This window comes from Lutjanus erythropterus, chromosome 8 (assembly GCF_056507025.1).
Source record: "Lutjanus erythropterus isolate fLutEry1 chromosome 8, fLutEry1.hap2, whole genome shotgun sequence".
NCBI classification, from domain to species: domain Eukaryota; kingdom Metazoa; phylum Chordata; class Actinopteri; order Lutjaniformes; family Lutjanidae; genus Lutjanus; species Lutjanus erythropterus.
Genome location: NC_139324.1, coordinates 42,432,091 through 42,455,641, shown reverse-complemented (window position 1 = coordinate 42,455,641; position 23,551 = coordinate 42,432,091). Strand labels below are relative to the sequence as shown.

The 23,551-nt window shown below is 39.0% G+C and overlaps 1 protein-coding gene across 1 annotated transcript; it reads left to right on the top strand.

The window, feature by feature from the left end:
- The first annotated feature begins 3,818 nt into the window (after nt 1–3,818).
- On the top strand, nt 3,819–8,545 carry LOC146323361 (putative methyltransferase DDB_G0268948). The gene is made up of 6 exons (XM_084724200.1): nt 3,819–4,092; nt 4,172–4,332; nt 5,113–5,329; nt 5,767–5,867; nt 8,131–8,268; nt 8,388–8,545. Exons 1-6 carry the CDS (start codon nt 3,982–3,984, stop codon nt 8,476–8,478), a joined length of 819 nt encoding a protein of 272 aa, XP_084580326.1. The 5' UTR covers nt 3,819–3,981; the 3' UTR covers nt 8,479–8,545.
- Nucleotides 8,546–23,551: the final 15,006 nt, after the last annotated feature.

Genomic DNA, 23,551 nt, shown 5'->3' with positions numbered 1-23,551 from the left:
TGTGAGAGTCCAGGGCTGGCTTTAGCTCTATTTTTCCTTTGAAGGCACCCAGTGCCCCAGGAAAGTCAAGTAGTGTGACACTTCTGGCTTGATTCCACCTGTGTCACGTTACGGCTGCGCCACATTAACTGGAGCTGATCCATTCAACACAATGCTTATGATTCTGTGTCCAGAAGCAGCTCTCCCCTCCAAATACAAACTTCAATTATACTCTGAGTCTGTTTTTGAAAACCATAATCGGATTGAAAAAAATCCCAAAATGCTGCAACAGGCACTCGCTTTGCAACATGTTCTTATCCTAACTCGCCTCATTCCAACAATCTGTCAACACCCCTTAACAAAGCACAGAGTTTTAGTGACTGAATCTGATGTGATCAGTCTTTTTAAAACATGATTAACACTGTGAAACCACTGCAGTATAGTTAGGTTTAGGCACTAAAACGACTTAGTTAGGTTTAGGATTAGGTTTAGGATTAGGATCACATGACGACAGAAGTCAAGTGTCATGTGAAGGAATTCATGACATGAAAGTTCCATGAAAATGTTATGTTATGTGGCTTACAACTTTTAATGAGGTTATAATGTCACATGGGACATGAACGTTAGTCTCCTGGATGAAAATCCTGACATTGTCTGATCCATCCATCCACCTCACCTCCTCCATCAGCAGCCCGGGGCGTCGTATGTATCCATGAATGGGTTGATATTCAAGGCTCTTGAAAAGCCTGGTGCATCACTTTCAGATGCAAACCACTTCCCTCCCCGTCAGTACGAGTCACTGAGGGGCAGCGAAAGTTGGGAGTGATTGAAGATTTGAAGAAACAGAAACCAATTCGACAGAATGCTGCTGTTGATAATACATTAAACATCAAGGGTTATAATCTAACTAATACAGTGAGTAGTGTTTGAGAAGAATACTAACACCAGTATTTTTACTTGTAATACAGTAATATTTTAGCAATATAACAGTACTCTTTCCATCACTGGTTGCTTACACAGGCTGGTTCTGTCATGATGACAGCATAAATACTGACAAACATCCATGAATGTGTGTTTTTATTCCTCTGTGCCGGTGACAGTCAAAGCAGGAGGAATTATGTTTTTGGGTTGGGTGTCCGTCCCTCCGGCCAATTCTTGTGAACACGATATCGCTGGAACACCTGGAGGCCTCAGATTTGTCCAACAATGAACTGATTTAACTTTGATAGTCAGAGTTCAAAGGTCAACTTCAATGTTCAGGTCTGTCCTGTCCTCATGAACAAGATATCTCCATTAATGCCTGAAGAGAATTTCTTCAACTTTGGTACAAATTTCCGCTTGGACCCCCAAAATACTGGCAGTTACTCAAGAATTCGTACCATAATGATGACAAAATTTCACAGAAATGACTCATATGATAAATGTATGACATTTTAAATCCAAAAGGTCAAAGGTCAGTTTTACTGTGACTTTATCATGGTATGCAAAAACACTTAAAGCTCCCTATCACTTCTTTGTATTCCTCTGTAAAAATTTTCTCTAAGTGAATGTTTCTTACTGAATATTATTCACTGGAATAATTCATGTCAGTAAAGTGATAACTCGCCCAAAAAATACCCTAAACAGTACAAAGTGTACAAACATGGCTGTAACCTGTAACTTGACTGGTTGGCTGAGGCATAAAATCACAAGACAGTAACTGAAGTCTTGTTTTATTCAGTTTATTTTCAGAGTTATCATTGTTGTTGGTATATTTTTCTTTTGAATATTGCTGTGTAAGGCTTTGGTTTGAATGGGATTGGGGCACACATCTATATTAAACTGATATAGTGAGATCTGAGGGGAATCTGGTTTGTGTCCAGCTATAACCGATTTACCGATCAGAGTTCGTCAGAGGGATCAGAAGAAAAACATGTGATGTAATCTTTCTTTTCCTTTAAGACCTTAATACATTGTATTAATACAACAACTGGACAAATACACACACACACACACACACACACACACACAGATCACATCATGAAAGATGTAAGGATACTGCAATGAATTTTATTAGTCCCTCAGTGCTCCTTAATGTCCACCACTGTCATGACATCTCCAGTGTACGTCGAAACACAGAGTTTGGGGAATAGAGCCACTGTCTACTGTAACAAAAACACATTAGATGTGATGAATACAGGTTTAGTCTCTGATGAAGTGTTTGATGATGTCAACATTAATGAGATCCCATGGGATTAGACATTGCATGCTTTACTTTTCAAGGGTTGGAAATGGTCAACAGGTCATTACCTCAATTATCCCTCGAGTGCAATTAAACACGCACTGCTACCGTGGAGGGTCATCCGTGGCAACCAAACCAAAACAAAGATGTTTGTCAGTTTAGCAGACGGTCAAGTGCATTAACAACAAACTCTGTCAAACACATAAGTGTGATCAACCATAAGTTTAGTCAGTGGTTTTGACAGACTGAGATGACCGACCCTGTGACCCCACACACTCTCTGAAAAACCTGCACAGCTGGTCACTGGACTCATGCTGGACTTGTGATGAATGACATGTCAGATTTAGACACCTTGACAAACAGGCATGATATGAGCGGGAAGTGCCTCACATTTGGCAAACTGGCTGGAACAGCACAGTCAAACGCACTGACACCTGACATATGCACACTGCAGGCAGGACAACAGTGTTGCCGTAGTTGATATTCTTAAAACTGAACCAAATTAAAATCAAAAATAATTTAACAATATTACCTTTTATCAAAGTCCCTGAGAAACTACCAGACTGAATAAAGACAGTTGAAAGCTCTGAAAAACTAGTAAGAGGAATTGGCCTAAGATTATTTTGTCAAACCCCCTGGCTAGTCTCTATTCACAAATCATAAATAACCTGTAAGATATAAAAATAGTTAATGGAGATGACAGCACGTGCACAGAATTTACAATTTATTTAAACAGGTGGTACACGCTTGTTGTCCCAAGGAAAAAAAAAAAAATTCCAACACCTTAAGGACAGCTGACTTGTAACTTTATGACTGGGTTGCACCGTCAAAGATTAATTTAATCTTAAACATGTTCTGATCAGAATTTAACAAATCCTGATTTAAAGTTAACGAGAACAGCACAGCTAAAAATCAAACTCCCTTTAATATATCATAGCTTATTCACATAAACTGAAATTAAATCGTGTCTAATCAAGATGTAGATGCTTTCCTACCCAAATTAAAATCAATGAATAAATAATAAGAAAAAGCAAAGAAGCCATTTTTGCTAGCTGGCTTAAAAGTTAACAAAACTTTGACAGACTTACTCAAGGAGTTAAAGCATTAGCATGAGCTCACACCGGCTAGCTGCACCTTATGAAAACTGCGAGTAAGACTCATCATTTTAGCTGCAAAAATCCATGGTAATAAGTCAGAAATGAGAAGCTGCTTGTTTACTTCTCTGTAGAATCAAAAGACTCATGTTTTAACAATATCTCCCAGTTTCTGTGTGAAATCTGAGAGCACTGTATAGAGAAAAGAGGGTCAGCCTCAGGACTAATATCATCCAACAAGTCTTTTACTTGATCATGCCTGGTAGAAAATCACACAAAATGTTTTTGGCCACATGGCTTTTATCAGTGTGTAGCACCATTATCGCTGTAAACAGCATCTGTGCAGTGCGAGAATGGGAAGCTTGATAGGTGTAGCAACAGTAACAAAGGTGGGCGGGGCTTAGCAAAGGGTCCGTTGTTCACTGAGTGTCTGTTAAATATTAACAAGATGCAAAAAAACCTGCCCTGGCACAGGCCAGAGTGCAGTGTGTGTGTGCATCTGGGCAGAAAACAGGCCATACAAAAGATAAGAAGAAGGTAAAAGAGGCCAAAAACAAGGAAACTAAACAAAGATAAAGGAGACAAGAGAGTGAGGAAGAATAAAGACAAAGACTGTTTTGGATCAGAGGTTGGAAAAAAGACTAAACTGGCAACAGAACAGAAAGAGAGTCCAAAAAAAGAAACACCATGACATACCGGCTTTTCGAGGGGAAGGATCACGCCTCCATCTACCAAAAGTATCGTTATACACCTCCGGATGAGCTCAAGAACATTATTCTTCAATACCTGGATAAAAAGGTACGCCATAGCCACAGATACTGTGAATATACAGTTCTTCCTGTCATCACAGCCTCTACATATCTGTTAAAATCCTCAGAAGGGACAACCACACGTGCTGGCAGTGGATCTCGGGTGTGGGACGGGTCAGAATTCACGGCTGCTGGCGCCACACTTCCAGGAGGTGGTGGGCATCGACATCAGTGAGTGTCAGCTGGAGGAGGCCAGAGCTGTGCCAGGATACCCGAACATCACATACAGGTAGGAGTGTGTGGGTTGCTCTGGACGTACCAGAGACGAGGACTTGCATCTGGGACTTGGACTTGAGATGGACTTAAGTCGTCGCACACAGAGACTCGAGACTGCCAGATAAAGCTGATCGCATAAAAAGGATAATGCACTCAAACTGGAATTTTATCAAAAGTGACCCCATTCTGAGGGAAGTCTTTCCTGTCCCTCTTAGAATCAGTTTTAAAATCAGTTTTAAGAGGGCTCTCACCAAGAAACATTAAAAAGAATTAAAATTATTGTTGCAGAGAGACTTTTACACCAAATGCAGGCCAGAGTTTATTTTACGTTGTGTTTAAACCACAAACCATTTAAGTTCACTGTTCATTGTTCTGATTGCATGAAAAGTACACTTTAATGTTTTAACTTTAACTGAGACTTCATGTATCTGGGGGTGTATAATATGACAGTTTATAAAATTAGATGAAAGAAATAGCTATATATCACATTGCTTACAGTATTACAATATACTGAATTGCAGCTCTTGTATTGTGATACACATAGTAAGATCAGATTCTTGCCAATACACACACTAATGCTAATAGATAAAGGAGCAGTGACAATGATGCAATGTTATAAGCAGGCCAGATGACATGCATCAGATAATAGAACACTCATTACAGCCATAAGAGACTCGAGACTTGACTTGAGACTTCTCCTCTATGTGTGGATGTAACTACTCTTTAATTTAAAGCATGACTTTGAATTGATGATATTCCAGTTACAGGTGCGATCTGTCTGTTGCACCTGCAGGAAGGGGACAGCAGAGGACCTTCCTTTTCCAGACAGCTCTGTCGACTTGCTGACAGCAGCCTCAGCAGCCCACTGGTTCGATCAGTCGAGGTTCCTGGCTGAGGCAAGTCGGGTTTTAAAACCTCGGGGCTGTGTGGCTCTGCTGAGTTTCAGAGACACTAATACCAGACTTAAGTACCAGGACTGTGGAGAAAGACTCAGTAACGTCTACGAAGAGGTGGGTGTAGACTTTAGAGAGCAGACTGCTGCTTTCATGGGAGTCCTGTTAATCGTTATCAGTAGTGCAAACCTTTGTTGACCCAGAGTGGCTGTTTGACCAGCGTTTACAACACGCCCTCTCTCCGAGTCTGTATGTGGTCAGTTTAGCTTAGCATAAAGACTGGATTGAGATAGGCTTGGTTTTTTCCCCTTCGTCTAAAGTTTGAAAATCTGCCTTATAAATCACATCAATTGTATGTTGTTGCATAGATAGAAATGTAAAAATCCCCAGTGTGTGTGTGTTTTTGTAATGATTTCTTAGCGATGAACAGAAGGGTGTAACGTTTTAAGGTTAATTATTTATACAGACAGACAGAAGAAATATGAAATACAAACTCAGTGCATGGAAAAGTGAAAAAATGTTTAAGTTAAACATTAACATACATTTCTTTCCAGGTGAAGAAGACGTTGTTGCCTTACACTAGCAATGCAGTAGCTGCAAATGAGGGTAAGCTGGAAGAGCTCTACTCAGCCATACCGTTTCCAGATAAAGACAGGTAATTAGCACACAAACACTTACTGTACCTGAACAAACATCTCTGTGTGATAAATACAATACTACTGTCTGCTGTCCTTATATGGACAGGTACTATAGATCCTTTTTGGGCGATGTCATGATTACGTCACAGTATTAGTCAGAGGACCAACAAAAGAAAAACCAAAAGCAGCTACAAATCACCTCAAAGTACCGTAGCAGACCACTTAAGCAAGAGAAGGTGTCATCTTGCCTTGTCGCCGGATGCCAATGAGTAGTAATGGCTGAAAACTGAAGTTTTATCACATAGCAGCTGCCTCTTACCTTGTAAGATGGCTGGATTCACAAGATCACAGGAGAATCCATCTTGCCAGGCTTCAAGTTATCAATTTATGTCTGCACCAAAAGTGGCGCAGCCAGTCAGTGGCCCAGGAAGGACCACTGGCCCAGGAAGGACCACTGGCCCAGGAAGGACCACTGGCAGCTATGGGTACAGTTTCAGGTGCGACATCAATGAGAAGCGTCTGTCTCGACCTGCGACCTGTCTCAAACAAACAAAAGCAACTTGTGAGCAGGTTAGTGTAGATACTGTGACAGCATCAGTTATATCAGAACTGGAGAGTCTTTCTTCATTGAAAGAACGACACCAGTGCTTCAAAGACGTTTTCGCTCCTCTCCTGTGACTGGCTTTGGCAAGAATATGATCAGATTGGTTTAAGTTAGCCTATATTAGACGTGATAGACCGAAGGTTCATCCAGTCATCTGCCAAGTGTTTTTTGAAAGTGCCTGCCCTTTCCCAAACAGTTCCTGACTTCCTGGATGGTTCTGTGTAACAAACCATCTGGTGTGTCAAAAAATTTAAGACAACTATAAGATGAATCAAACTTATTGAGCAGAAAAATAAAACTGATAACCCTCTGAATTCAAGACAAGCTTTAAGTGTCTCGTTTACTCTGTAAAACTCAACAAAATCATCTTGATCAGAATTTCCACGTTTGTAAAAATGCCCAACTTTGGTTTGATTGAAAAAAGTCTTTAATTTAATTTTGGGTGTGTCCTGTGTCACAAAGTACGTCGAACATTAAATTATCTAAATAAAATGACAGAAAATGCCCAAAAAATCTCAGCTGGTCACTTATATATTATATATGGCTAAACTCTACACTCAAACTTAAAAATAAAGGTGCTAACTAGAACCATAAATGGTTCTTAGTCTTGTCCCCATAGCAGAGCCTTTTTTGGTTCCTGGTAGAACCTTTTATAAACCCTTTCAGAGCATTTAACCTAGAACTCAACATAAAGTGAATCGTCTGAAAGGGTCCTTCTGGAACCCACAATGAGTGGTTCTAAAGGAGAATTCTTCTATGGTACAATGCTTCCACCCAGAACCCTCTTGTGAGGTCCACTGAAAACCTTTCCACCTTCTAAGAGTGCTATTAAAAATCCACCCACGGGTTCTACTGCAAACCAAATGGTTTCATCTAGAACCCACCTAGGAAATTCTACCAGGAACCTTTTGTTATTCCAAGGGATTCTTCTAGAGCACACCCACATGGTTCTATTGAGAACCCCTTTATATTCCAAGGGCTTTATCTAGAAGTCATCAAAGGGGTTCTATCGAGAATTATTTTATATAACAGTACAGAGAACCCTTGATGAAAGAGTTTTTCGAGAATTTCAACAATCCTTGAAAAACTATTTAATCTAAAAATGGTTATTTGGATATAAAGAATTCTTAATTGAAACCTCTGTCTTATAGAGAACCTTTGACAACCCCCCCCCCCCACCCACCCAAAAAAAGGGTTCTTCAGAAGAAAATGGTTTATGAGTAGAACTTCAGCCCTTGAGGAAGACACTTTTTGGAACCCTAATGACTGTATGAAGAAACCACCCAGGGGTTTCTACCAAGAACCCCTTTATAGTCAACAGGTTTTATCTTGAACCCACCCACGGGGTTCTTCCAAGAACCCTTTAATATTACAGTACAAAGAACCCTTGACGAAAGAGTTCTTCAAGGATTTTAACAGCTCTTGCAGAACTCTTTCTTCCAAAAAGGGTTACGTGGATCAAAAGGGTTCTTAATAGAGACTGGACTAGACAAAGAACCCTTAATGAACTGTTACCTTAAAAAAGGATTCTTTAGAAACTAATGGTTCTGGGTAGAACTTCAGCCTGTTATCCCTTTGTTTATCAAAGGCAGACAACTAGTTCAGATCTAAAGTGACAATGTTTTTCACTGAATGGCCTTTATATGTTATAATATATCAATATAATTATACAACAGGATCGAGTGTGTTCTGATGAACTCGTTAATCTCGGTGAGGAACCTGGTGGGTTTTATCAAGTCCTGGTCCATGTTCCAGTCTTATATGAAGAAGGATCCCCAGACGGCTGAAGACCTGCTGCTCAACACTCAGAAGAGGTCACCTGTCCACACACACAATTATTTATTCCTCAGTTTTCCATTTTGTGAATATTAAACTGTGTTTCTGTGTCACTCTGTTGAGCACTGAGCTGAATAATCACTGCGCTGCCTCACAGGTTCCTGGAGGAGATGGGAGTCACGTGTCCTGACACTGAGATACAGCAGGAACTGGAATATTACTGTGTCCTCGCATCAAAACCACAATAATCTACAAGGTGGCGCTGGGTTCTAGGAGCGCTTGTTGAATGTTTTTAAATAAACCCATTTCTCTGTCGCCTTCTGTGTTACTGTCTTGTGAAATGCAAGTGGACTGAAGCCAAATGACTTTTATCTTGAGGAAAACTAGTTTAGACCCGTTTGCAGCTGATCTACTGGTCAGATGAGAAATCTGTCATCACTGTTGGATAGAAAACTTGTATTTCCAAAACTATTACTTTTCAGGAAATGGAAAAAAAACAAACAACAAAAGTAAGTAGCTCTTTTTAATGGTTAAATCTTTGTAAAAATCCACATGCATGACATAAATGGTGACCAAAAGCACTGATTTGTGGGGAAAAAAATAAAAAATAAAAAAGTCAGAATACGGAGATACAAGGTTTGCGCTTGACAGCATTTTAAGCGTTTCTGCACTGTAAAAATAAACTATTCATTTTAACTTAAAAGAAAAGTTGATGTGTGGTCTGCCTTAAATATTAAAAATTTTAAAGACAAATTGCAGTAATTTTGTCTGATTCAAAACAACATTTTCTAACCAAATAAACTAGATATTAATCAAGTCGTACTTGAGAAAACTATCAAGCTGAACCAACAACTCTTCAGTCACACCGACAAACATTACAAATTTGATTTCTTTTACATTTTTTCAGTTAAAAAAAGAGTTTACTGAACTCTGTACAGTACATTCATTCAACTTTCAAGTCAAATATACTTACATATACACACATATATACATATAGACAGATAGATACACAATGATACTAAATCCCAAGTTAACTTCCTGTGCAAAGAGTCGCTCTATCCGTCTGCTCAGATTAAGAAAAATAATTAATAATAAAGGATCTTATTTAAAGAGGTTTTTTTTATATTATTTTGGGGGCTTTTGCTTCTATTGAACAAGACAGGTGAAGGTAGACTGGAAAGGTGAGAGAGACAAATGAGATGACAAACAAAAATAAAACAGAATAAATAATAATTTATATATTCATTCTTAATTAAAGCTAGAAACATCTGGTGAGCCAGCTTTGGTCCGAGCACCCCAGTTTGGACAACCCTGATCTAAATAAAGACTAAGAGGCTCTACAGAGGTCAGATGAGTCTGTTTTTTACTTTCAATAACTGGATGGTTTGTGACAGTTTGTTTTAGACTATATACTGAGGAGAAACTCAGAACATTAGAAGACTTTATAAATGACCCTGCCTGGTTTGTATTCCTGTACGTTCCTGTACGTTCCTGTACGTTCCTGTATGTTCCACAGCTCCTCTGTTCCTTCTGACTTTCTTTTCAGGCTTGAAGGACTCACCAGAAGCTGAGCTCATCTTTCATCTTCACACACCTGACTGACACTTCTAAGGCTTCATGTACACCACAGATGAGAAAGTTTACTTCTATCAATCTGTCTTATTGTTTACATCTACTTTTAAAGGTGAATCATCAATAATTATTTAACTTAAGTAATGAGGAACTTAGAAATAACTTCATATCTAACTATGGATCTCAAAATATTGACTTATTCCATCTAAACCCACAGTAATAATCTCATAATAATTCAATTATTAAAATAAAATATCTTAAAATATTGACTTAATATTCTGAAATAATGACTAAGTATCTTAAAATACTGACTTGGTATCTTTAAATAGTGATGCAATATCTCAAAATAATGACTTCGTATACCAAAATAGTTTAAAAATCTCTCAAAATAAGGTTTAGTGCGTTGAGTGATTATTTACAGGATCCTTTTTTGTCACACTGTCGTCTGCAGTGGATTTATAGTCCTGTTGTATGATATCTCCTCATGTTTTGATCGATCGAACAGCTCCTCTGCAGTAATCAGTCATTCTTGCAGATGTTACTGTTATAATTGTGTTTGCAGCACTTTCCACATTCGCTGTAATGGCCTCCCCCTCTGATTTAACATCTGTGTGGAAATGTTCCCAGCAGCCGTGTTCCTCCGCTGGAAAAGATCTGCATGACAGAATCCTGCACTTTCTTTTTCTGAGACATCAGTGACGCCCTTGGCCTCTTATGTGGGTTCTGAATCTCAGTCAGTGTTGCAGATATTTGTCACAAACACAGAGATGTTAAGCCTTCAGTCCTTTTGTTCCATCGGCAGCTGCTGGTATGACTTGAGGCCGTGACCCGACTGCTGCAGGTGTTCTGAGTGGGAGTGTTTGTATTGATGTCTGCACCTGGTAGCACAGGGGCAGCAAGTTGTCAGGTTTTATTGTTTGGCCTGAAGTTAAAGCCTCTCTAAGTTCCTTCTTGGATGCCCTGTGTTGGGTTTTACATGGTAAATATCCTCAACAGTGTCCTGTTGTACAAGGCTGAGTGATCACATGTCCTCACGGGTGCTTTTCCAGTCAGGAAAATATGATATAAAATATGAGGTGTGACACCTGCCATAATCTGACAGATAGCTGTATGATTTTTACACTTATATATGAAACATACAATAAATGTATTAGAGGGATAAAAAAAGACAAGTATTAACAATATTTGCCCCATCTTATCACAAAAATGATACGATTTACATCAGTTCAGTTGACTGTAAATAACACTGTACCTAAACAAAATATGAAAGGGAAATATAAGGAGAAAAGGCCTAATCTGAGGTGCATTCTGACATGTTTCCTCACCTCTGACTTTCCACACTGTTGCTTTCAAGAGTTATAATTTCATTTCATTTCATTTTGGATTAGAATTTTAGATTGAAATATTAAAATATTAATTATTAAACTGTGATGCCTTCTGTAAAAAGGCTGGGCAGGGACTTGTTGCAGACATTTATTGACATTTACTGCAGCCAATAGCACTGTGCATAATAGTTATAGTTTAAATCTTTACATTTAAATCTGAGCAACATAATGAGACAGGTTCAATCATAAACAGGCTTTGGAACCATTTTACCATAAATGCATCCAGCAGCTACCCTTTTCTTTTTTTTCTCCCCTGCCCCTCATACAAATGTTTATACTGTACCTCACAATTCAGCTGTAAATGTATGTGTAGTCATTTTTTGGGGGGGAAATGGACAGTATCACTGATCAAAATGTCTGAATTTAGGAAACATAATGTTTCTTGCATGCGGTGCACAATATATTGGCGTAAAAGAGAAAAAGCTTCAGTAGGTTGTGAGCCTGACGGGACAGACCTTGAATATTCCAGAGAAATATTACAATCATTACAGCTTACTTGTCAAATTCATCAGTGTGTTTGTATTTACCATAATTCTACAGTGGTGGACGAAAGCATAATAATAATCCTCATTGAGTTATTGCTGCAGTTTGACTTAACATCCAGAAGATGGCACTAAATGCAAACAGAAAGAGTCTGTGGTCAGCAGGAACGCAGAAAAGAGAGGAAGGAACTACTGACACACAGATAACATGGAATAAACGTGCATCAGGTAACCACCAGGTGTAAATGAGATGTTTAAGAGGGTCACAACGGGCAGTGAGCAGACCTGTGATTAAAAAAATATTCATGTAGAGCTGATCAGTGATGGATTATGGGTATATCATTGTGGTTCAGCAGCAAAAACCTCATTAATGAAGATGGAGATTTTACTGTGGTGCTTTCAGAATGACTCCTGTGTCTGCTCTTCAGGAGGAGGCGGGTGACAGGAGACACACAACGAGGACCACTGCTGTCATACATGGAGGAGTTGTAGTAAAGACGCGGCTGGATTTGGACGTGCTGGATTCTCCACTTGGATTGCAGATAAGATTAAAGGTGAGCTGGAATGAAAAATGCCTTTTGTAAAATCATGGTTAATCTTTTCTCCCAGTAAAACAACGCATTGACCACTGTGACAAGTTTCCACGTAACTTCTTGTTCACACATCAACATGAGGAAGCAAACAGCACTCGGATTTCTGTTTCATGAGGGCTTTACAGACCTCTTATGCTTTCCCTGGTTTTCTGTCATGATGTCAAATGTTCATATCAATGATGACCAACTGTTGAATTTCACTGTCCTTCACTCTTGGCACACTTACTCTGCAGCCTGTGGGTGTCTGGAGGTACAGATATCTCAGTCCTTGGATGACGTCCTGACAAGCTTTTGTGATACTGACTCAGAAATGACAGTGACTGAGAACCGCCCGTATTATCTGCTTCTCTCCTGACTGGTGCCATCATGCTACTGATTCTGTATGTAATGAAACATACTGTATAAATCTGACTGAATGTTATGTTACTAAGCTTTATAGGAACTGTGCCCATGTGCACACGCTGCACCTTGTCTGCGTTGTGTTAAGCTCAAATATTCAAGTACGAAACAGCTGAGGCTCCTTGAGTTTATTCTTTTATTCATCAAAGTGAAGTGCCACAAGCCGAGTGTCCTCTAGAGAAGGCAGACATCTGTAAAACATATCTCCAGAACACAGCAACGTGCACCAAAACAACCCAGATGGGTGAACAGCACAAACTGTCCCTTAAAATTGCTATGGTGATTCATTACAAGTGGAAAGATAGGATGTATGCAACAGTTCCAAGTTTCTAAAAAAAAAAAAAAAACATGGCACCATCTGGCAAATCTGAGCCTTCCTGTGTATCTGTTGTTGCAGCTGTATGAGCTCAAAGATCCATTCAGATCTCTGACAAACACTGTGCTATTGTGTGGAATATTTCTGATGGAAAACATTACTTCATCTCATGGAGCTGCTGAAAAAACTCAGCAAGCACTGAGGATCAGTGGCCATCATGGTTACAGTTTATATCAATGGTGAGGTGGAGCAGGTGAACACGTTCCTAATAAACATCCCAGAGAATCTATCATGGATGTCACATTTGTCCACCCTGACAAATAAGGCTCAGGAACAACTTCAGGACAATTAAAAAGGCAAAATTTCTGTGCAGAGTTCTTTTACAGAGGAGCAGAAAGTGTCCTGACTGGAAACATCACACACATCATGGGGTGTGGACAGCCCAGGACAGGTGGACTCTGCAGCAGGTGACTGAACCTGGACAGAACATCACTGGTACCTATACCGAGCATCAGAGATATCAGGAAGGTGAGGTGCCTGCACAGACCCAAAGAAGACAACATCCTGCAGCCACAACCTGTTCACCCTGCTGCCGTCTGCGAAGAGATACTGAAGTATCTGCTGCTGTACCACCAGACCCAAGAGCTGGCTGTAAATTGAAAGTGAATTCATTAAAGTGAAAGTAAATGTTAAAATTGTAATATTTTCAATTAAAAGAAAGATTAGGTTTGCATGTTTGATTTCCTTTTTCTTAATTTCTAAAACTGAAAGAATTGAATTATCTATAGAAGAAAGGTAAATTATGTCAACTAAAGATTATAGGTCAGCAAAACTTTTTAAAGTTTATTTCAAAAGTTCAGAGTTTGAGTTGGGCTCTAAAATCTATTTTAATGCATTGCCTTGAAAATTTAAGTCATCTTGAATATATATATATATACATATATATATATTTAATGGTGTAGAAATGAACCCATTAATGATAAAAACAGGACCATATTCAGTATGTAAAGGAAAAGCCCTGCATTGTTTTCAGTTGAAGGTGGAAACACAAAACATGTTGTGGAAACTGTCAAAATGTGGCGACAAATGAGAAAATCAACATTTATGATTTCACATACTGTATTTATCAAGCCTTGATTAGTAGGAAAAGTTGATTTTCTTGTAAAAATGCAAAAAAGTAAATCACAAAAATGACTTTTTTTATGCTAAGTGTCAGATGTCCACTGGATAAGAGCATATTGAAATTGAATTTGTCTTGACTCTAATGGAACCGAGCATTTGTCAGAAGTCCACGTGAACTCTAGTGAAAACACTGGTGCTGATGATCGCTTGTGACTAATGACTAAAAACAAAAGGATGATGATGTAAAGGATATTAATGGGTTAATCTTGTGTTGTATAATAATTAGTGAAAATCATAAAAGATTGTCAAACAAAACTCCTTTTCAACACTCATATATGAACGTACAAATGTGAGTTAACTCATTTGCACGATCATTTGTATTTGTCACAATGAGCATCTTTCCTCCTCCTCCTGTATTCAAATCAAGGAGGGTTTCACTAAATAAATAAGTGTGTCTGTGTGTGTGTGTGTGTGTGTGTGTGTGTGTGTGTGTGTGTGTGTGTGTGTGTGACAGAGAGAGACATTAATAATTTTCTGTGTCACAGGACAATGAGCTTTACCTCTTTAGGTCAGCGATGCCAGGCTGAGACAGTGACTCACACTTCCAGTTCACTGTTGTTGTGTTCAGGTCCTGCAGAGTGAGTTGGACGGACTTCAAACCAAACGAACTGTTCTGTCAAACTGTGAGAACGTCCGCTGTGTCTGCTGTGCACATGTCTCCATCTCCTCAGGGAGAGAGCTGTGTAACACCACTCACTGGATCTGTGTTGAAACTAAAAGCTTTATGTGAGAAAGAGAAATTTTCAAATCCAAAACATATTTCAACTTAAGAGTATGAAAAAAATGAGTTGAGCTCATGTGTTACACTTTTTGCGTTAACAAAGACAATGTTATATGAGTTTTCAATATAAAGATGTCACTTAGTTTTATAATTTCTTGGGTGTACTGTACTCCAAAACAAGAGGTAACAGAAGACAAATTTCCTCCAGTGATTCAACATGAGTCGCCTGGTGATGTAAGCTTTTGATAGCTTTGAGTTTTTCTGACTCTTAGTATACATTGCACATTACATCAGACTTCCCTGTGCCTGAGGACAGAATGACAGAGTCCTGCTGCTGCTATGTCACTGCCTGTTTATTGTTAAAGGACAATTATGTTGCTATCAGTTTACATGCACTCGCTACATTTCTGTGTATCAAATAGGAAATTTACACCCAATTTAATGAGACCCTGAGGGAAAACGGATGTTAGAAGCTACTCGTCTGCATGCTGTCCTGCAATGTGTTAGTGGTGGCTCCATATTTCTTTTGTTCCTATGACAAATGGGCACTTACTTAACCTGAAACTGAAGCACTAAACCAGCTGCTGCACTTAATGTAACTCACTTCAAATTGTACTGTTGAATATGGACGAATTTGACGAAGTAGCAGAAGTTAACAAGCCGCCATTGCTGCAGTGGCATCAAGATTACAATTTTCTACTTTTAAATTACTTTTTATGTAACGTTACTTTTGACAACTATGTCGAGGAAGTCAGGAAAACCTGTGCAGTTCAGTTGTTTGGACAAAAACAGAATGCAAAATACACAAACCTTTACTTCCTGAAGAGTGCGGCTGTCTGAGATTAGACACTCTAACCTTCATAGATTCAGTGTACAGATGACCACCATGTGTCATAATGGATCAAAAATATTCATAGAAAGGAGTGTGTGTGGTGGAGGTGGTCTATTTTTCCTCGTCTTCCTTGTCTTGTCATCTCTGGCTGTTGTCATAACCAGTGTCTGACTACTGGGTAAAATTTTAAGAAAATGAATATCGCCATTCTAAAAGGAACCTTCATCAGTTAGTGAGGGCTGCAGTTTAATGTTGTCAATCCAATCATCCATCTGTCACAAGCAACAGCAGACACGGTGTCTAGAAGGGAACCCCAAATCCACAAGATCTTGTGAGAGTGAACATTTTGAATCTCGCGAGAGTCTTGCAAATTTAGGATTTCCTTCTAGACCCAACCAGCAGACACTGAGAGCAACACGACTTGCCACTGCGGCAATGGCGACACGGCGAGATGACAGAACGCACATAGCAGCAACTGGAGTCATCTATAGGGTAAACAGATCCCAAATATGTCCTGAATATGGGACAAAGAGTTGTGAGAGGTAGCTATTGCTATTAAACAAATAAACATTTCTGACCTCTGGTAGGTTTCATTTTCTTTGTGGTAGTTTCCGTCATATTCTACCTAAATCTGCACAGCTTGTGACTTTGTGGTGGCAGTTCTTCCTGTTGGATGTAGCTTATAGGCAGGAAAGACGGAGACATGTCTTTTACTTGACCAAAGTGAGCGCAGTTTGATGGATGTTAAACACATCCCTGTGATAAAAGTCCCATCCTACTCTGCTTTCTTTGCAGTCATTGGATAAAACCCAGATTTTACAAATGTGCATGTCCTGCAGTGGTTGAACTTTTTGACTAAAGGGAAGTTCATCCACCTGGCTGCCTGTATGATGCCTTACCTCTATGTTGCTCTCTGGAGTCAGAGCCCTGGTCGCAGCCGCTGTAAATCACCTTGGTACTGGATTCCCTGTCATCAGACTGTCATCAGACTGTCATCAGACTGTGCTCAGTCAAGGTCTGGCCATGAGCACAGTTCCACTGCACATGGGTTCTGGTGCTCCTGTCAGCTTTTTCGCCTCAGGTCTGACAGCTTCCTCTTCTTGATGTTTGAGGTGTAACCAACACTCCTCCAGTACTCCGGCTAACTGAGCTAACTAGCTAGCTTCCATTTGTTTATTTGGAGCATGAATTCGACAGCTGGCCAAAGTCTTCCTATTTTTAAATATTGCACCTTTTCACAACAAAGGATAAACAATGACCACAGATTTTAGAAAAGTGTCTGTCCTGCAGGGGTTTTACTTTTGACAACTAGAGCCAATCAAAATGTCTCAATATGTGGGACATGACAAGGGATAAAAATGTTTTGCAGTCCCACAGAAAGTGCCACACCTGATTATCCTAACTGTGTATCTTATTTGCATGCTTTAAAAAAAAAGTTTCAAAGACAGCACTATGCCAGTGTTTGTTCAGCCATCATTTTGCGTTCTGCTTGAACAAAAGTTCTTATTTTCACTAATTAGTTGTAAATGGAGTACTTCTTGGTTTTCCAAACAGCCCATGGTTTCTGCAACAGTGCAGCAGAAGTAAAGCAAACATGCAGCATGAAACAGGATTTGTATTATTGTGACATGTGCATTAGTCATGTTTTTGCAGAGAAGTTTTTCCCTTAAACTGAGCAGACACTACACTCACATCTGGGTCATGTTGTCCAGCAGGGAGAGTAAAGCCTCAGGTGTAACACTTTGGTTTTACATGATTAAGATTAGAGCCACTGGGGCTCCTGTCACTGCTGCTGCAGTCACAGTCACAGTCTGATCTCAACTGACAGCCAGATGTCACTCTGATGCACAAACAGAGTAACTGGTGGCATAACACTGATTCTTTAACAAAATACACTGAAGCAGTGTTAGAAGTGAAGGACGTGACAATCCAATTATGTGTGTAAAATGTTCACATTAGAACAAAAAATATCATTTGAGCTGAGTTAGAAAATCCTCTGGTACAAACTTTCAACAGCTATACTACTAGAGATTCATGGTGCCCAGAAGATGAATCCTACTGACTTTGGTGATCCTCTAGCGCCATCATCAGACCACCTGCAAAACTACTGATAGCCCTACTTCATTTTTAGTACTTATTAGCTAATGTTAGCATGCTAACAAGCAAGAGTGTTGTTTTGTTTCAGCACTGGGGAGGCGCTCTGGTTTTGTTGAAAAATAAAAAATAAAAAATAAAAAATAAAAAATAAAAGTCTGCAGCGGTGGTGGTGGGCGTGCATACCTACCTTAGTTTACCTTAGAGAGCCGACATTGTAAACATGCAGGAGTATAAAAATGAGTAAACTGTAGTTTACCTGTCTTGTCTCCCCCCATTGATTGATTCTGTTATTTCAAAGAGGTGGATTCTGAGTTTACCCTCGCTACACTCCTGTCAACATTATACCTGCTACCTGTGTCAAAGTACAGCCTAACAGAGACACTAGCATGGCTGTAAACTCTTCTTTGTGTATTATTTTAAGATGTGCAGGAAAAAAATATCAGTAAAACCTACAGAAGAAATACCATTATAATTTTTCTTTGTATCCTGTGTTTTTAGAGTTGAAAATGGTTGACTGATTTCTAATAATTTCAGAGGAGCAATATGTACAAATATCAGTTTAAAGAATTAACTGTAATTATCAACAGAGTGTGAGGAAATAACAGTTTTGACGTTTGTCAAAAATGTCTTATCAGATATTGTTTTATTTGTCCCACAGTGGGGAAATTTACAGTGTTACAGCATCAAAGTGGACAGCAAATATGTATAGAAGCATCAATACAAAATATAAAAATAAAAAAATACTAAAATATAAGGAAATATTAAAAATATCAACAATTTAAACAAAAGAAATATAAAAATGGGAACAGTAAGGAAACTGAGCAGTTGAATTTATGCCATTGCACGGAGGGAATATTGCTGTTGCACATAGAATGATGATAATACATCTGATTATTGCACAGTGAAATTGAATTTCACCTAAATAAGATATTGATGTTGCACACTGAATGATAATACACCTGATTTAAATATTGAATACTGCACAATGAAATTAAAATTTACAAATGTCACATTACACCTGAAAATAAGTGCTAATACTCTATAAACACCACCCTTCTAAATTCTAGTGTCTTTCCTTCACTGAACTAAGACTAGCTTATTTAATGGATCGTAAAACACACTTCAAGTTCAGACTTGACAGAAACAAAATAAAAGTCACCAAAACCATCTTGTTGAGGTCTAGTTTTTCCACCATTACAGCACTCACAGACTCTGGTGTCTCTCTAACACTCCACTTCTCTCCGGCACCTCACTGGTTTGACTCCTCTCCTCAACCTGCCATCTCTTTGTCATCCGTGGAGTCCTGGTCGGAGTTACCTTGTTTCTTTCCTGTCATCAAACTGTGTTCAGTCCCGGTCCAGCCGTGGTCTCTGACAGGCTGCTGATCCCGGCTCCACTGCCTGCTCACCCAGCTCTGGTTCTGGTGCCTATTCCAGGGCTGCTCGCCACTGCATCCCCTTCGCTCCAGGCCTGGCAACTTCCTCCCGACAGCCCAAAGCTCATGTGCTGGAGCTATAAACACCAACATTCGTCCAGTGCTCCAGACTTCTATCCCAGAGGGAGTCAGCTAATAGAACTGCTCCTAGCTGCGCGGCTGACTTAACTATAAATAGCTAACAACAGCTATAATTAACAAGTCAATTAAATTTTATTTATATCGTGTCAAATCACAACAGCAGTTATCTCAGGGCCTTCTTCATATAGAACAGGTCCAGACTGGACTCTCAGTCACCCTGACACACTTGGTGCAGTAGCATCAGCAGTTAGCAGTTCCTCTGAAAATATGCTGACCCTGATTGGTTGGGAGTATGAATTTGGCAGGTGGCCAAAATCTTTCAATTCTTACATACTGCACATTTACGGATCAACAAAGACCACAAATGGGCTTAAAATGTCAACGTTCATTTGATGTTAAAGGGATAGATCACCTAAAAATAAAAATGAAGTCATTATATGCTCACCCTCATGCTGATTGAAGGGCAGGTTTAGGTTTTTAGTCCACAAAATGCTGCTCGAGTTTCACAGGAAAACAGCATTTAGAATCTCCCAAACGGTGTAAATTTATGGTGATCAGTTTTCAAATGGAAAAAAACAAGCAAAAATACTTAAAATACCTTCATACTGCTTGACTGGCGTAATGCAGGTCTCCTACGTGGTGTTCACCTACACACACACACTGTCACATCACACACCCAGCTCAGACAGTGTGCACGCTAACATGAATGTGGCTCCAAGCTGGTATAAAAATGGTGTAAATGGTGTCTTTCAATGCAACTCTGCAGTAATGTTTTCCTGTAAAACTCCAGCAGCGTTTTGTGGACTGAAAAACTAAACCCAACCTTCAATCGGCACGAGGGTGAGAAGATCATTTTTTGGTGAACTATCCCTTAAAGTCAAGTGCCTACACAGAACAACATATGCATCATGAGGTTTAGGCTTATTTGTTTCACAAGCACATAAATCCAAAAAGAAAAACACATGAAGGAATATGAGGTAACCACAGCCAAAAGATGTACAAAAATTAAAATACAAATACAAAATCACCAATACATATTAAATGTTAATGTTGAGAACTGCATGTAGTGTTGCACATAAAATAAGTAGTATTATAGTTTAAAAATAATACAGTTTGCACAATTAAATATGTGAAGAATACAAAGAAGCTGGAGTTGTTGCCATGTTTTAATTGTGAGGGACCGTTTCTAAGAGTAGTCATAGTTTTCTGAGTGAAATGTTTTTACAGCAGGACATTTATGAGTCTGTTTACACAGAGGAATCTATTAATCATACCACTTAATAACTACATGGTAGAAAACTGACCATGGGATGTTTCATACAAGGGAAATGAAGATTCGTGGGCTGGAGTTGGACAGTGAGTGTAAACAACACAACCTCTGATTTCTTATAGTCAGTAAGACAAAAGATATGCATGACCTGCTCCTCTGGTGAAAGCTAAAGCTGGAGGACTGGATATCGATCAGGGAGAGAAGACTAATTAACTGCCCTCACAAGAGCCCAAACCCTATGTAGCCTACACAACATAGCAACAGGAGGTAAATGGTAATATTTTTGTGTCTGGCATGCAAACAGCAGATGTTTTTTGACTTTAATTGAACATTTTCCAAATCACTGTTGGGCTGCAGACTTCAAAGTTAACAGAAGCTAATTTCACATTTCATTTTTCTGGAGCTGTCTGTCAAAGATAAGCACAAATCTGAAATTCCTTAAGGTGCATCCTCTGTCAGTTAATTGCCCCCTTTGGGTAGAAAAACACGATAAACTTTTATTATCCTCTTGTTTACGCTGCTGCTGAGCTCGAAGACCAAAAGTGACAGAAATGTTTCATTTCAAAGTGAAAGTGCCTTCTTCTTCTTTAATGTTGCATTTTCTCTTTTATGGGTCATTTGAGGAAATTATGTTACGTTTTATTTGTTGATATCTTCAGTATGTTGAGAAAATTGCTCTTGATCCCATCTGGTTATCTGACAATCTGTTCTCCATCTCTTCCTCCTGACATGTCTTCACCTCTTAATGCTATTTGACTTTATTGGATTTTAATCTGCATAATGTTTTCCAATATTCAGCTGTTATTTGGAGTTTGGTCAGCTGTTCTTTTTCATTTTGTAATAACTGTACAGTGACACCAGGCCTACAAATAAATGCAGATGCTTTCTCCTCAGTCGGCATCCGCTGAATAACAAAAGCAACGTGTTAAGCACAGCCACGTGAAGAGGAGCGAGAGAACACAACATCATCGGGGGGAAAATCCTTTGGTATATGAGCGCTGCAGAAAGCCTGATGGCCAACACCTGTCTAAACAGATGTAGATGAAATACAATATAATCAGCCGCTCCAAGATTAATAAACTCTTCTTTTTTAAAACCTTCATCTAACCAGGCAGGTCAGTCAAGAACATGTTCTTGTTTACAGTGACAGCACCCCCCCCCCCCCCCCCCCCCCCTCCCGGGTCCAGAACAACTGGCTGAGTGAATCACAGATCTGTCCAAAGACTTTAGGGTGAACTGGGTTTGCTCCAAGAAACGAGTGAGCTGTTCTATCAAACAGCAAGTCTGAGTTTCCATTGTGCAAACGGTGCTCTTTTCAAGGCGTGTGTGTGTGTGTGTGTGTGTGTGTGTGTGTGTGGGTGTGTGTGTGTGGGTGTGTGTGTGTGTGTCTGTGTGTGTGTGTGGGAGGAAGTTTCATCATGTGGATGCTTTTTCCTAAACATTTTGCAGAGCTATTGAACATATTTGATTGTTGTCTTTTACTTTTAAATTGATTTTCAATTAATTGTCACTGTCGTTCCACTGTGAATCTTAGAACGTGTCATTAACTTGTTTATTTTTCACTCTTAAAACAAATCATTTGGCTTAAAACAAAAATCTTTTTGAGTTATGACAACTTCTAATGTTCTACAGGAAAGGATTAACTCTGAATGATTATCAGATTATCCACAAAATGACATTTTTTGTCATTTTTGGACAGAATACCAGTGTATAGATGACAGACAGTATAGCGCATTGGTTCTCAGCCTGAGGTCCGGGGCGCCCTCGGGGGGCGCCAGAAATCACAGGGGGTCCTCAGGACTTTGGCTGCTCTGAGGTCTTCAAAATGGGATTTGCATGTAAACTAAAATCACAATAAAAAATAGTAAGCTACTTAGTAGGAATCATTATTGCCCTTTTGGGAAGGGATGAGTGTGTGTAAGCTTCTCTGTTCGGTTGTGAAAAGTAAAAATGGTAAGCTTAAACTAAAAAAAAAATTACATTTATCAAAAGTAAAGGTCCAAAGAAAGGAAGCAAATTGAATAATGTTTATTTTGGACAGTAAAGCTTTGGAATGAATCATTTATTCTTTTGGTGTTTGGCTCAGCTTTCTTTAGATACAAGTAGGAGGGGCTCCAAGGAAAAAAAGACTGGGAACCACTGACACAGCGCAAAACATGTGATAAAAAACACTTAGACATCAATTTTGACTTCATGGGATTTTTAAAGGGAAGTCAACTGATGTCATCAGTCTGATTTTAATTCCAAAATTCTACATGACACAAGTCCTGGGAACCACAACTTTCATATTTTTGATAGTGTTGCTTTAAAATACATGGCTCTTGCTTTCTCTACATGACTGTGGGAGGGAGCAGTTGTGTGATGCCTGGAATCCTATATAGTTGATTAAAAAACAAATATTTATTTAATGTAGTGTTTTTCAGTTGTTCTAAAATAGAGGTCTGGGGACCCCCAGGAGTTTCACATACATTCTTTTAAATTATAATGATATTAAAAAGTATTTATTTATTTTTACAAACAGCTTCATAGTATTTTAAAATCTAAAATAGTTCATAGATTCTGTAACAATTTATATAAATCTTGCACCCGCCAGTCAAGCAAGGTGGAAACATGCTCTCTTTATCATGTTGAAGTCTAAGGATAGGATAGAACTATTATTGTTCTTTTTACAACAACAACAACAACAACAATAATAATAATAATAATAATAATAATAATAATAATAATAATAATAATAATATGTCTAACATCTCTTCAGTACATTTCTCTTGTGTTGTTCTTTCACATAACTAAGTAAGTCTAAAAATAATGAAAAACAAAAGCCTCACTCAAATGATCCCATCCATACAGACATACACGAGGACCCCCTCTGTCCTATGAGAGCTCCTTGGCTGAGGAAATATTGAGAAACACTGTCTTAGAACAGCTATATACACTTTTTTTCTTGTTCTTTATT